This window comes from Mustela lutreola, chromosome 16 (genome assembly GCF_030435805.1).
Source record: "Mustela lutreola isolate mMusLut2 chromosome 16, mMusLut2.pri, whole genome shotgun sequence".
NCBI lineage: Eukaryota > Metazoa > Chordata > Mammalia > Carnivora > Mustelidae > Mustela > Mustela lutreola.
Genome location: NC_081305.1, coordinates 55,752,099 through 55,766,171, shown reverse-complemented (window position 1 = coordinate 55,766,171; position 14,073 = coordinate 55,752,099). Strand labels below are relative to the sequence as shown.

At 49.0% G+C, this 14,073-nt stretch overlaps 1 protein-coding gene across 4 annotated transcripts in view; it reads left to right on the top strand.

Moving 5' to 3' along the window:
- The window catches only part of TRPM4 (transient receptor potential cation channel subfamily M member 4), a 37,729-nt gene that overhangs the window by 9,923 nt on the left and 13,733 nt on the right, over positions 1 to 14,073 (top strand). For 3 of the 4 annotated variants that reach the window (XR_009348792.1, XM_059152774.1, XM_059152775.1), the window contains 8 exons: positions 169 to 268; positions 3,469 to 3,581; positions 3,881 to 4,222; positions 4,365 to 4,499; positions 9,727 to 9,856; positions 10,035 to 10,180; positions 11,365 to 11,477; positions 11,847 to 11,924. Coding sequence is in view for 3 of the 4 variants with exons in the window: in XM_059152774.1 (XP_059008757.1) it covers positions 169 to 268; positions 3,469 to 3,581; positions 3,881 to 4,222; positions 4,365 to 4,499; positions 9,727 to 9,856; positions 10,035 to 10,180; positions 11,365 to 11,477; positions 11,847 to 11,924 (1,157 nt within the window). In the remaining variant the exon portion in view is untranslated. Of the gene's footprint in view, positions 1 to 165; positions 269 to 3,468; positions 3,582 to 3,880; positions 4,223 to 4,364; positions 4,500 to 9,726; positions 9,857 to 10,034; positions 10,181 to 11,364; positions 11,478 to 11,846; positions 11,925 to 14,073 lie in introns of those variants that run through there. The other variant, XM_059152776.1, reaches the window with a different exon arrangement.

Genomic DNA, 14,073 nt, shown 5'->3' with positions numbered 1-14,073 from the left:
TCCGTGATTTGAGGGTGGAGAGGCCTAGGGGCCCAGATTCCCAGCTTTTGGGAGTAGAGGGTGCCGGGGATCTAGATTACTAGGTCCTGGAGGGAATGGTCTCCTGTGACTCTGTGGAGAGGGACAGGTGGCATTGGGCAGGGGGGTGTGGAACGTGGTGTTCTGCAGGTGGAGAGGATCATGACCCGGAAGGAGCTGCTGACAGTCTATTCATCTGAGGACGGCCCTGAGGAATTTGAGACCATCGTCTTGAAGGCCCTTGTCAAGGGTAAGTCTCGAACCCGCAAATTCTCCTCCCCTCTCAGCTCAACTTCGGACACCTTTCCTGGTCTGGGGACTTTATCTTCTCTAATCTAAAGTTGGACTCCTTTTTATCTCTTTCCTTTTTCTTATTTCCCTTGGGAGCATTTCTTGGGGATTTGCATGGTGCTATTTGGACAGCTTTCCCATGATACTTTCATTATATCCCAAATTGTTTTCTTCCTGTTGGATTCATGTATGCACCCCTCCATCTGTCTGTACGGTGCTCTTTCCATCTACCCATTTGTTCCACTCATCCTTCATTCTTCTCTCCGGCCAATCATCCTTCCACCTGTCTGTCCACATATCCATTGACAGTTCCAACCACTCACTCTTCCATCCTCCCATTTTTGACCCATCCACCCATCCATCCATCCATCCATCCTTCCATCCACCCATCCACCCATCCATCCATCCATCCTTCCATCCATCCATCCATCCTTCCATCCACCCATCCACCCATCCATCCATCCATCCATCCTTTCATCTATCTACCCACACTGCCCTTTATTCCTTTCCTACGTGGCTCCCATATGCTAGGCACTAAGGGGTAGAGGAGTCAGAGATGAACCAAAGTACTGTCTCCCATGGAGGAACTGATATTTTACTACAGGAATGGCTGATGAAAACCAAAGTAGGCAGCAGAATGGCCACCTGGTAGAGGTTGGGGATGGGGATCATTTATTCATTTAACAAACATCACCCTAGGCTCCAGAGACTAAAGCAGGCCCATTTCTTGCTCTGAAGGACCACAGATCCTACCAGAGTTTTTTGGAAACAACCTTAAGTAAAATGGAAGACCAAAGCATGGTGAGGAAAACTGTTGTCAGTAAAGAGACAAGGACGAGGAGCTATTTAAATGGGTTCTGAAGAGCTAAGAATCCAGACTTAGTGAGATGGGAAGGTAGGGTAAATAAATGGTAAGGAGGATTCCAAAACTCTGTGGGGCTGAGGTGGGGGGGAGGGGTGTTTTACATGGAGTTTTACATGGAAAACATCCACTTAGGTAAAAACTCCACATCCCATAAAGGGCGACTGGCAGTCAGTGAGCAAACCTGATTCACTTCACAGCAGCCAACTCACCAGGCTCTTGGGAGAACAGAGGGAGGCCCTGGGAGAGGCATGGATAGTGTTATCAGTCCATTGCCTGCAGAAGTAGAAGTAATCCCATTCCACTGGGGATATTGGAGCCGGCTGGGCAGGCTCAGTGATAGCGGAGTTGACTGGGTGGGGTTTCGGCAGGTGAGGAAGGAAGTGGGGAAGGGGTGCATGCTCCCTGTGGCATAAGCCCAGGCATGGTGCCAAGCAGTTGGCAGACCTTTGGCCCATAATCCTCCATTCCTGCTTGCAGGGGTGTGTAGGGCAGAGAGGGTTTGGGGAGGGGCTAGAGGGATGGGACTTGGGGATTGGTGAGCTAGGGGATGTAAAGGAAAGGAGTGAGGGGCAGAGATGGCACGGGTTGCTGGGTGGGGGGCTGCCTCATTGACTGGGTGGACAAAGGGGCCAACCCTAAGATGCAGAACCCAGGGAGGGTCGGGGCTGAGCTCCATGTGGGGCATGGTGAGCATGAAGGGTTGGGGGGTGGTCTAGGTGATAAATGGAGAGATGTGTTAAGATAGAATAGAAATGAGATATATATATTTTTTTCTTGTCTTGAAACTGTGAGGAAAGTCAGGGAGATCTACAGAATCTTAGAAAATCCCACCGTGAATTCACTTCTCTGGGTTTTGAAAAGAAATATAGGGGCACCTGGATGGCTCAGTCGGTTAAATGTCTGACTCTTCTCAGCTTAGGTCTCAATCTCAGGGTTGTGAGTTCAAGCCCTGCACTGGGCTCCACACCCAGCATGGAGCCTACTTATAAAATATGTATATAAAGTTATGTTGTCCTAGGCATGTGACTGCCTCTCTCTTGACCTGTCTCCTCAACCCCTTTGAGTTTCCGGTGGCCCAGTGGCAGATTCCTCTCTGAAATTCCATCCCACAGTTATCACCATTAACAGTGCTGCCAAGTGGGGACCATGATTATTCCCATTTTATAGATGAGGGAGCAGAGGCTCCCAAGGTCCAGTGGCTTTCTGAAGATGCTTACTGGTGTTGTTGGAGCTGGGATTGGAACCCAGGTCTGCCTGCCTCAGAGCCCATTGTGCATCTGCACTCCACTAGATTGCGTAGTCCCGCCATTCCAGTTTTTGGAACAACCAAAATGGCGCTCCTTTGTTTCGGAAATTGATGTGGAGCAAGTGGACACAGAAAGCAAAACTAACTCCATGGCACAGGTGCTCTGGGCGCCAGCAGTGCCTAGACTTTGCTTGACTTCTCCTTGGAACCTTTGCTGGATGCTTCCGATTTTTCTGGTCCCTTGTTGGCCGTACATGTTTGGATGTGTTAATTGTTGCGTCAAAGTTTTAAAGGCCTTTGGTTTTCCTCGTTCTTCTTAATGACCTCCAGGGCCTTCCAGAGCACGGCTGAGGCTCTGATTTTTTCCCACCTCCTTTTCTGCTGCTCATTTCTCTGTCTTCTCACAAATACCCATATGTTTCTAGGAAATCAGAGTGACTCACGTTTGCTGTCCCTTCCTGCGCTTGCCTGCATGCAGACCTTAGCTCAGGCTTCTCCTGTTTCCTTGAAGTTTCTTTTCTCATCTTAGATGTGCACCTCCAAATCATGCCCATCTTTCAAAAGCCCTACCTGCATGCTGTCCTCTAGGAGGCGCCCTTGGATCACGCCACACCCCTGTGAGTGCCATCTCCCCTCATCATATTCTGTGCCCACCTGCGAGGGCACCAATCCCTTGGAAGGTAGTTATGTAGTTCCTGGACACACTTCTCTGGAAAGACCTCCTTCAAGGCAGGGCCTGTATCCAGTGTCTTTCTCCATCCCTCCCATTGCCTGGTCCATAATCTACATCAGTAAGTGTGAAATGGATACATGATTCCCTTTCCTTCTTCTTGAGGACTCTAGAGTGCTGGTCTGCTTTGTGCCGAGCTTAACGATCTTATGCTGGCAACAGCGTGACTATTTAAAGACCCCAGACGCTACCCAAAAACATCCCCTTCATTTGGGGTTTAATGTCACGTAATCTCCCACTGAAGCAAAGCAGACATTCATCTGAAGTTCCCGCCTCCCACCCCCGACTTCTCGCCCCCTCTCCCTCTCACTCTTTCAGCTTGTGGGAGCTCAGAGGCTTCAGCTTACCTGGACGAGTTGCGTTTGGCTGTGGCTTGGAATCGTGTGGACATTGCGCAAAGTGAACTCTTCCGGGGGGACATTGAATGGCGGGTGAGGGGGCAGGCCTGGGGGGCTGTGGGTCTTGACAAGGGGGATGCACTCTCTTCCCTGTCTGACTTCTTCCGCATCTGGCTCTGTCTTCCATTATTGTCCAGCCTTCTCTTAATTGTCCATCTGTTCCCATCTTTCCTCCCATCCATTCATCCATCCATACATCCATCAATCCATCCATCCACCCACACACCTGTCACTCATAGCTCTGTACCCCATCTCTTGTCCTTAATGTCTGACCTCACCTGGCATTCTGACTGTGTGCTCAACTCTTTCCCAATCCATCCCGCTCCTGCCAGTCCATCCACTTGGAAGCCTCCCTCATGGATGCCCTCCTGAATGACCGGCCCGAGTTCGTGCGTCTGCTCATCTCCCATGGCCTCAGTGTGGGCCACTTCCTGACCCCGGCACGCCTGACCCAGCTGTACAGCGCAGCACCCCCCAACTCGCTCATCCGCAGCCTTTTGGACCAGGCGTCCCACGGCACAGGCACCAAAAGCCCAGTCTTTAAATCCTCTGTGGAGCCCCGACCCCCTGACGTGGGGCAGGTGCTGCGAATGTTGCTGGGGGAGACGTGTGCACCGAGGTACAGCGCAGGGGGCGCCGGGGATCCCCACCAGGGACAAGGCTGCAGGGAGAGCGTAAGGACGAGGCCCGCGAGCCTGGGGGTGGGGAGTGGGGGGGAGGCACTGAAGGATCTGGGGGTTTGCCCCTGGATGAGGGTGGAGCTGGTGGTTGGGCAGAGTCAGGGGCTGGTCCTCACCACGCCTCCCTTGCCTGCAGGTAGGTCTGCTGTCGGACAGGGCCCCCTCTGAGCTCATGCTGGATGCCATCCTCGGGCAGGCCCCCTGGAGTGACCTGCTCCTCTGGGCGCTGCTACTGAACAGAGCTCAGATGGCCATGTACTTCTGGGAGATGGTGAGTGCTGCTTTGGTCTCGGATTCTCCTTTCTTCTGTATTCCTGTCCTTTATCCCTGCTGGACCCCAGGGCCTGAGCAGTAAGAGTCCCCGACCTCTAGCATCACCCTGGCCCCCATCCCAGCCTCCCCTCCCTGCCGATTTGTGACTCCACCTGCTACTTCTCCTTTTCACCCACCAATATCGTGCAGTTCTCCTAACCTGTGTTTTCCGCTAGCAATGCAAATTGCGTTTCCCCTTGTTCATACCTGAGAATCAGTCACGTTCTCTCGGAATGGTTCCTTGTATGGGGAAGTTTGACGGTATCCCGGAGCTGATGGGGAGTCATTTAAACGTAGTTACACTTGCACACTAGAGGCAAGGACATCAGCTAAGAAGGTAGATCTGGAAGCTTCCAGGAAGCCAAGGTGGGGGCCTAGACTAAAAACGTGTGGGATGGAGGCATTGGGACACATTTGGGAAATTTGAGAGGAAAAAAGGTCATAGGATTTGATTGGAATTTAAGAGAGAACCTATTTTTATGCTGTAGAACTATCTTGATGGGGGGGACCTGGGGGGTTCAGTCAGTTAAGCGTCTGCCTCCAGCTTAGGTCATGATCCCAGAGTCCTGGGATCAAGCCCCGCATCGGGCTCCCTGCTCAGTGGGGAGCCTGCTTTTCCCTCTGCCCCTCCCCCTGCTTGAGCTCTCTCTCTCTCTCCCCTGGCCTCTCAAATAAATAAAATTTAAAAAAAAAAAAGAAAAAGAAATATCTTGACAGGACTTCTTCAGCTTTGGGTTGTTTTTAAACCCTCAAGTCATGGGTTAAATATAGATTATCTTTCACTGAGGTAAAATTCATATAACATAAAATTCACCATTTGAACCACTTAAAATTGTACGATTCAGTAGTAGCCTTTAGCACACTCAGTTGTGCTATGTCTGTCTAGTTCCAGAACATTTTCGTCATCCCAACAGGAAACCTTATATCCAATTAGCACTCAGTCCCCATTGCCTCCTCCCCCAGCCCCTGGCAATGGCTAAGCTGCTCCCTATCCCTATGGACTTTGGAGTTGCCTCTTCGGGATGTTTATAGATCGGAACCTTCTCGTAGGTGGCCCTTTGCTCTTGATTTCTAATGCTTAGCATAGTGTTTCCACGGGTCATCCAAGTTGCAGGGCATATCTGCGCCTCATTCCGTTTTGTTACTGAAAATATTCCATTTGTCAACGTGTGATGTTTTGTTTCTCCATTCACCTCTTGATGGTCGCATGGCTTGTTTGGGCTTTCCGGCTATTGTGAATAACAGTGCAAGGAACATCGGTGTGCAGGTATCTGCTTGAGTCCTTGCTCTCAGCTGTTTTGAGGACACTTCGAGGAATGGGGGTGCCGGATCAGATAGTAATTTTAGGTTTAAGCTGTAATGGAAACACCATACTGTCTTCCACTGTATGTGTATGTACATACAGTGTACATACTGTATGTAACAGGCCGCGCCTTTTACATTCCCACCAGCGAGGCACAGGGGTTCCAATTTCTCCACATCTCTACCAACCCTTGGTATTTTTGGTTTGTTTTTTGTAATTGCTGTCCTCATGTGGCTTTGACCTGTTTCCTTAATGATTGGTGACATGGAGCAACTTTTCATGTGCTTATGGACCATCTGCATATCTTTTGAGGAATGTTTGTTCAGTCCTTTGGTCGCCCTCCCCTTTTTTTGAGAGAGAGAAAGTGAGTGGGGAGGGAGAGAAGGGGAGTCTTTTTTAAGATTTTTAAAAAATTTATTTGACAGAGAGAGATCACAAGTAGGCAGAGAAGCGGGCAGAGAGAGAGGGGGAAGCAGGCTCCCTGCTGAACAGAGAGCCCAACGTGGGGCTTGATCCCAGGACTTTGAGGCCATGACCTGAGCCAAAGGCAGAGGCTTTAACCCACTGAGCCACCCAGGTACCCCAGAGAGAGGGAATCTTAAGCAGGCTCCACACCCGGCATAAAGCCCAATGAGGGGCTCAAGCTCATGACCCTGAGATCATGACTAGAGCCGAAATCAAGAGTCAGATGTTTAACTGACTGAGCCACTCCTGCCCCCTGCTTTGCCCATTTTTTAAATTGGTTTGTCTTATTTTCTGTGGTTGCATTGTATGAGTTCTTTTTTTTTTTTTTTTTAAAGATTTTATTTATTTATTTGACAGACAGAGATCACAAGTAGGCAGAGAGGCAGGCAGAGAGAGAGGAGGAAGCAGGCTCCCTTCTGAGCAGAGAGCCCGATGTGGGACTCGATCCCAGGACCCTGAGATCATGACCTGAGCCGAAGGCAGCGGCTTAACCCACTGAGCCACCCAGGCGCCCCGCGTTGTATGAGTTCTTTAAATGCTCTGGATATTAATCCCTTATCAGGTATATGATGCAGATCTCTTTTCCTTTGCTGTGAGTTGTCTTTTAACTCAGTTCATAGTGTCTTTTGATTCACAAAAGTTTTAAATTTTGATCAAGTCCAATTTGTCTGTGGTTTTGTTTTTGCTTTTGGTGTCATGTCTAAGTAACCATTGCCAAATCCAAGGTCATGAAGTTTTATTCCCATGTTATCTTCTGAGGGCTTTATAGTTTTAAAATTATATATATTATCATTATTTAATCCTACCTGCTAATTTTTTTTTTTTTTTCAGCACAACAGTCTACTTGTTAATCTTACTGAGATTTCTTATGTGTGATGAGTCACTTCTCTTTGGCTGGTTTCAAGATTCTCTCTTTGGTTTTGGCTTTTGACAATTTTTTAAAAAAAAGATTTTGTTTATTTGACAGAGAGAAACACAGCCAGAGAGGGAGCACAAGCAGAAGGAACAGGAGAAGGAGAAGCAGGCTTCTCGCTGAGCAGGGAGCCTGATGCGGGGCTTGAACCCAAGACCTTGGGGTCATGACCTGAGCCAAAGGCAGATGCTTAACAGCTGAGCCACCCAGGCACCCCCAGCTTTTGACAATTTGATGATAATGTCTATCTATCTATCTTTCTTTCTTTCTCTCTTTCTTTTAAAGATTTTATTTATTTATGTATTTGACAGAGAGACACACAGTGAGAGAGGGAACACAAGCAGGGGGAGTGGAAGAGGGAGAAGCAGGCTTCCCGCCAAGCAGGGAGCCCGATGTGGGACCCAAGCAGGGTCCTGGGATCATGACCCAAGCTGAAGGCAGATGCTTAACAACTGAGCCACCCAGGCACCCTGATGATAATGTTTTTCCAGTGTGAATCTCTTTGAAAATTTATCCTGCTTTGTTTTCTTTGCTGTTGGATGTGTAGATTCATGTCTTTCATCAAAATTTGGGGAGTTTTAGTCCCCCAAACTCAAAATATCTTTATATTTCGAAATATTTTTAAAATCTCAAAATATTCTTTTCTAGCCCTTTCTCCCTGTCTTCTTCTTTGGGACTCCCATTATGCATATATTGGTATGGTTTATGGTGCCCCACACGTTTCTTCAGATCTGTGTATTTTTCTTTATTCTTGGTTTTTATTTTTTTGCACCCAAACCAGATAATCTCAACTGATCTGTCTTCAACTTCATATGTTCTTTCTTATGCCTCCTCAGAGCTGCTATTGAGGCCTGTTAGTGATTTTTTCATTTCAGTTATTGTACTTTTTATCTCCAGAATTTCTACTTGATTCCTTTTTGATAATTTCTTTCTCTCTGTTCCTATTCTTTGTTTAGTAAGACATCCTTCTCCTGGACTTCTTTCATTTTTGTCCATGATTTCCTTTAGCTCTTTGAGCATTTGTGAAGCAATTGATTTAAAATCTTTATGCAGTTAAGTCCAAAGTCTGAGCTTGACAGAGACAGTTTCTATTGATTTTTTCTTTTCTTTTCCTTCTTTCTTTTATCTATTATTATTGTTATTATTATTATTAATTTATTCCTGGGAATATGCCATAATTTCTTGTTTCTTTGCAAGCCTCATAGTTTTTTGTTGAAAACTGGACATTTTGAATATTATAATGTTGCACCTCTGGAAACCAGCTTACCCTTTCCTCTGGGATTTGTTGTAGCTTGCTATGAGCTATTTATTGGTGGTGGTGTTTGCTTAGTGACTTTTCTGCGCTATTTGTGTAAAGGCTTTGCTTTCGTGTATGCTTTGTCATGTGTGGCCACTGAAGTCCCTGTTCTGTTAGCTAGGTAGCCAGCTAGTGACTCATCAGAGAATTCCTTAAGTGCCCAGGCTGGGTTTGGGAAGCAAAACACTGCTGGGTTGCAGACGGGCTCCAAGTCGGAACTGTATTTCAATAATCAGGCAGGCTGTTTACAGTTCTGTCTTAGTCTTCACTTCCTGCTTTTGCTGGGGTGAAAGTTCAGCAAGAGGTAAAAGCTCAGGGTTTTCTTTGGACTTTTCTGAGCCTGCACCCAGTCTTGGTCATGCAGGTGGCCTTTCCCTGATCCACATAGGAGCTCTTCAAGCCCCTTATTCCTCAGAGTAGCTCCTTCCTCAGCCACTTCCCTCCCCACTATCCAGTTTTTGCTGAACCCTGACTGTTATTCTTGGCTTCAGTCAGCTGAGGCTAATGCATTTGTCTCGAAATGCTTTCAAACACCACCTGGGGAGCCATTTCTGCTTGGGGAAAAGCCCCCAAAACAGTGAAATGAAGACAAACCCTTGAGCTGACCCTCCAGGGACAGCTAAGTCCACACGGGCAACCACAGTGATTTGAGAGTCAGATATGATTCGCCCCTTCTGGTAGCAACAGCTTGCACTGAGAGTGTGGGCTGTTGCCCTCCAGGCTGCCCTGGAGCTGTGGACTTGACAGCAGTAGTTCACATGTCACAGGGCTCTTTTGCTGAAACTTGTGTTTTCTCTCTTCATTGAGCTTTCTTCTACTTGTTGTAAGTTTTATGTTCTGTTCTGGAGCTCTGAGAAAGTTGCCTCTGACAGCTTTTGGCAGTTTATCTGTTGCTTTTGTGGAGAGACACAGTCTTGAAGTTCTCTATTCTGCCATTTTAGGTGACATCACCAGCCACTTCCTGACCTGTCTCTAACCTCTGATGTCATTCTAACTCTGACTCAGCCCTTGGTCCCTGAACAACCTGCTGTGGACATTTTTCACCCGATGACCACCAGCTCCTTCCAGATTCATATACAAACACTACCTCATCCTTGGCCACTGATGACCCTGGTTAATTTCTGACTTCTGGTTCTTTCCTTTTCCTGTGACCATAGGTTTGCCCCCCTCCTCTTCCCCTTCTGTGAACCCTCTCTCTGCCTCTCCAGGGCTCTAACGCAGTGGCCTCAGCTCTTGGGGCCTGTTTGCTGCTCCGAGTGCTGGCACGCCTGGAGTCTGAGGCTGAGGAGGCAGCACGGAGGAAAGACCTGGCGGCCAAGTTTGAGGGTCTGGGCGTTGGTGAGTAAGGCATGGGTGTGGGGCGGGCGGGGGACAGGGAGCTGCCATGCAGGGGGTTGTGCATCTCTCCACTCCTCTTCTCCCAACCCTGCTCCTTCCTCCTCAATCCACTCATCTTTCCTCTCACACCATGTCCTCACTCCCTTTCTTCCCTCCCACGTAAATCTCCCGGCGCCAGACCTTTTCGGTGAGTGCTACCGCAGCAGCGAGAAACGGGCCGCTCGCCTGCTCCTCCGCCGCTGCCCACTCTGGGGGGATGCCACTTGCCTCCAGCTGGCCATGCAGGCTGATGCCCGTGCCTTCTTTGCCCAGGATGGGGTACAGGTAAGCACCTGAGGTGCCAACACCCCACACAGTTCCCACCTGGAAACTTCGGGAAGTATGGAGGAGAAGCCCCTGCCATCATGGGCAGTGAATGGTCTGGACTAGCCTCCGCTCTTCCTGGAGACCACCTGTCCTCCAGAAACTCTCCCAGAAGGGCTGCGCTTCCCACAAGAAGCCCCACCCCCTGCCACAGGAAAGCCATCCTTCCCACAGCAAAGCCCACCCTCCTAAAAAGTTCTATTCCTGAACAGAAATTCCTGGTGACCACCGGAAGTCCCATCTGTCACACAGGAAGTCCTCTCACTCCCATAGGAAATCCCATTTCTCCCAAAGGAAGCCCTAGTCATCTATAGGAAGTCCCTCCCACTTCCTTAAGGGGTCCTCCCTTCCAGATCTTGACAATTAGAATGACCTCACTGAACAATTACCTAGTGTTTTAGGCATAGACAAACTTTGGCTTAGGAAGCCCACCTTTCCCATAGGAAGTCTTCTCCTTCAGGAAGCCCTGCTTGCCTCCACATCTCTCCCATCATGTCCATCCTGACATTTAAAACTCTTCTCCGTATCCTTAATGTAAATCTGATAAGGGCGTGACACTGGCTGGCTCAGTGAGTTACAGCATGCCACTGGATCTCAGGGTTCAGGTCCCACACTGGGTGTAAAGCTTAGTTAAAAAAAAAAAAAGAAAAGAAAAGAAAAAAATCTGGTGGGCTCAGAGTCCTACCCTCAATATAGGAAGTCCACTTACCCCAACAGGAAGCCCCATCCTCACTTGTCAGAATGATTTGGCTGGCATTTCACCTACTTACCCAGAGCTCTTTGCTTCAAATAGTGGTTAAACTCGTGGATTCCAGCCTGGGCCTCTTGCTTAACCTCCCCGTACGCCATCTGTGAAAAGAGAAAATATCATTACTGGTTCTGGGAGTGTGGTGAGGGGGACGTGGGCTAACCTATGTGAAGGGCTTAGCCCGGTATCTAGCATGTTGTGTTAATGGTGGCTGTTTAACTCTACCAGCTAAAACCTTGGGCGGGTCATCCTCACCTTTGACCTCCTGCCCCCCATCCCCAGTAGTTCTAGTTGCCTGAGCACTTGTGCTGATGCTGCAGCTGTGGCCCAGTTCTGGCGTCTTTAGAAAGGGGCTGTGGGGTAGATTCAGGCTCCTAATCCTCCTCACACCCCACAGTCTCTGCTGACACAGAAGTGGTGGGGGGAGATGGACAGCACCACTCCCATCTGGGCCCTGGTTCTCGCCTTCTTTTGCCCCCCACTCATCTACACCAACCTCATCACCTTCAGGTCAGTCCCCTGGGATTAGAATGGCAGGAGGGGGGTGCTCGGTTTCTCCTTCCTGCTCACTTCTGGCTGCCTTCCTACTTGGACTGTCCAGTGCTTCTCCTCCCTGTTTGCTCTCTTTCCCTCCCCCAGGCTGGGGGCGTGTCTGGGAGGTGAGCTCCTGGGGGGGGCTCTTTGCAATGCCTCTGGGGAACAGTTTCTCTGCCCTCTGGCCATGGCTCTGGGAGAAGGTCTCTTTGGGCTGACTCTGGAAAGTGCCTCACTGTCTCCCTGCCAGGCCTCTGGGTGAAGAGGTTTGGGTGTCTTTCTGGAGAATTCCTCTTCCACTCACCCCTGCCCCCATTCCTCACTCTGTGCTTTTCTCCATGCCAGGAAGTCAGAGGAGGAGTCCATACAGAAGGACCTGGCATTCGACATGGATCGGGGCCTCAACGGGGAAGGCCCTGTTGGGTGAGTGAGGTGGGATGAAGTGGGTGAGGTGGGGCACCCTGGGCAGCTTCAGGAGCACCAGGTGCTGGCAACAAAGCCAGAGGGGAGAAGTGGAGCTTCGGGGGGTGATGGCTTCATGAAACCACTGAAGAAACCAAGGAAGTTTCCCAAATGCCAAGCTCGAGGCTTGGGTCCAGGTTTGGTTCTGCCATGAAGGAGATCCTCATTGTAAACTTGTTTACTTCATGTTACACGTTCTACCATCTCGATGTAGCAAGTGGAATCAGGTGGATTTGCTTCATTTAGAGATCATCCATCTTTTTTTTTTTTTTTTCTGGACTCCAAGGGTCTTTGCTCTTAAATCTCTATGCTGGGGTACCCAGGCCTAAGCAGGTATCTATCAAAAGTCTGATAAGGCTGCAGAGTGGAGGTGCTGAGGGACTTGGCTATGAGCTGAACAGACCTGGGTTCAAATCTTAACTTTGACCTTAGAAGTGACCCCAAGCCTCAGGATTCTTCTCTGTAAAATGGATCTGTGTGGAAAGCTGTGTCTCTGTCAGATAGGTTGGGCAGGGTGCAAAGGAGAACAGCTAGGGGCACCTGTGCAGTGCAGTCAGTTGAGCGTCTGACTCTGGGTTTCGGCTCAGGTGATCGCAGCGTTGTGAGATCCTGCCCTGCATCTGGCCCCACGCCCCACGTGGAGTCTGCTTGTGATTCTCTTTCTCCCTCTCTCTGCCCCTCCCACTTGTGCTCTCTCTCTCTCTCTAAAATAGGTAAATAAATCTGAAAAAGAAAAAGCATCCTACACTCTCAGTGACTGTCAACCACGAAGGCTTACTCCTCCTGCCCCATTTTTGGGTTGTCTGTGTCTTGGCTCCGTTCTGGTTTCCACTTTGGGATGAGGGAGCCCCTCCAAGCTGGGATGTGGCTGGTCTCATAGCAGAGGGAAAAGAGAAATGGCAAACCAGGTACTTACTCTTATAGCCTCATGTGGAAGGGACACACGTCACTTGTGCCCACATCTCATGGGCAAAAGTGAGGCATATGGTAATCCCTTGGCTCCTGGGCCTCTCACCGAGAGGGAACCAGAATATTCCATGTGGAGTAGCTCAGTGTGCCCAGCGCCTGGGGGAGCAGCCGAGAGAGAATGCGGAGAATGCATCATGGCGTCTGGCATGTAGTAAGTAGTCAGTTAATGGAGTTTCTTATTGATCCATGTCTCAGTTATCTTGCTGAGTGGTGGGTATGAGCATCAGGGTCTGAATCTCTGGTAGTGGAGAAAGGGGGGAGAGGCCCACATTTATGTTCCTCCTTGTCCCTTCCTTCTCTACTTTAGTGATGTAGTAAGAAAAGGAAAGGACCCTGGCCCCCAATATTCCAGAAGAAAAATGTTTCAGGTAACTATTCAAATCATGGTCAGAAGCCAGAAGTCTGTAAGACCCACTACATGCCTCGAGGAGCAGTCAAATTGAGATACATATATGCAAACATGTTTTTCTGAGACAATGCACAATGAATACAATATGTTTGTCAGGATAGAAGAGAAAACTGAGAAAGGAGTTGGGACCACTGAAAAAGGCTGGCTAGAAGTCCCTAGTGTCAGGACCAATCATGATGTCCTTGCCCAGGGAGTTCCCAACTTTTACATGATGATGATGATGATGACAGTGACGGTGACGACAGCCGATGCTACAGAACACTTACAGAGGGTAGCCAGTGTGCTAAATCCTTTTGAAAAACAGCTTATTTAATTTTCTCAACAACCCTATGCAGTACAGTCTATTATCATCCCCATTTCACATTTGAAATCACCAAGGCACTAAGTCATTTGCCTCAGCTCATGTGACTGGTAGGTGGTAGAGTTGGGATTTGAACCCAGATCTTGTTCCTGAAGCAATGCTCTTAGCTGCTGGGGAGTGCCACCTCCATGGTGAGCTTTGTAAAAGGACAGATTCCTGGATCCTTCCCCAGAGAGGCTCAAGATGGGCCCCGGAGTCTGGGAGGCCTGGTTGTGCCTGATTCAAGATGGCAGATGGCAGGAAGTTTTCTGACCACACGTTCTTGTTTCCAGGGCCCTGCAGAGGGTGAAACGTAAAATACCAGGTCTGTTTCCCCTCAGTGTTAGGGAACTTTCTGTCCTCTCTGCATCGTACTTTCTTTAGCTTTTATA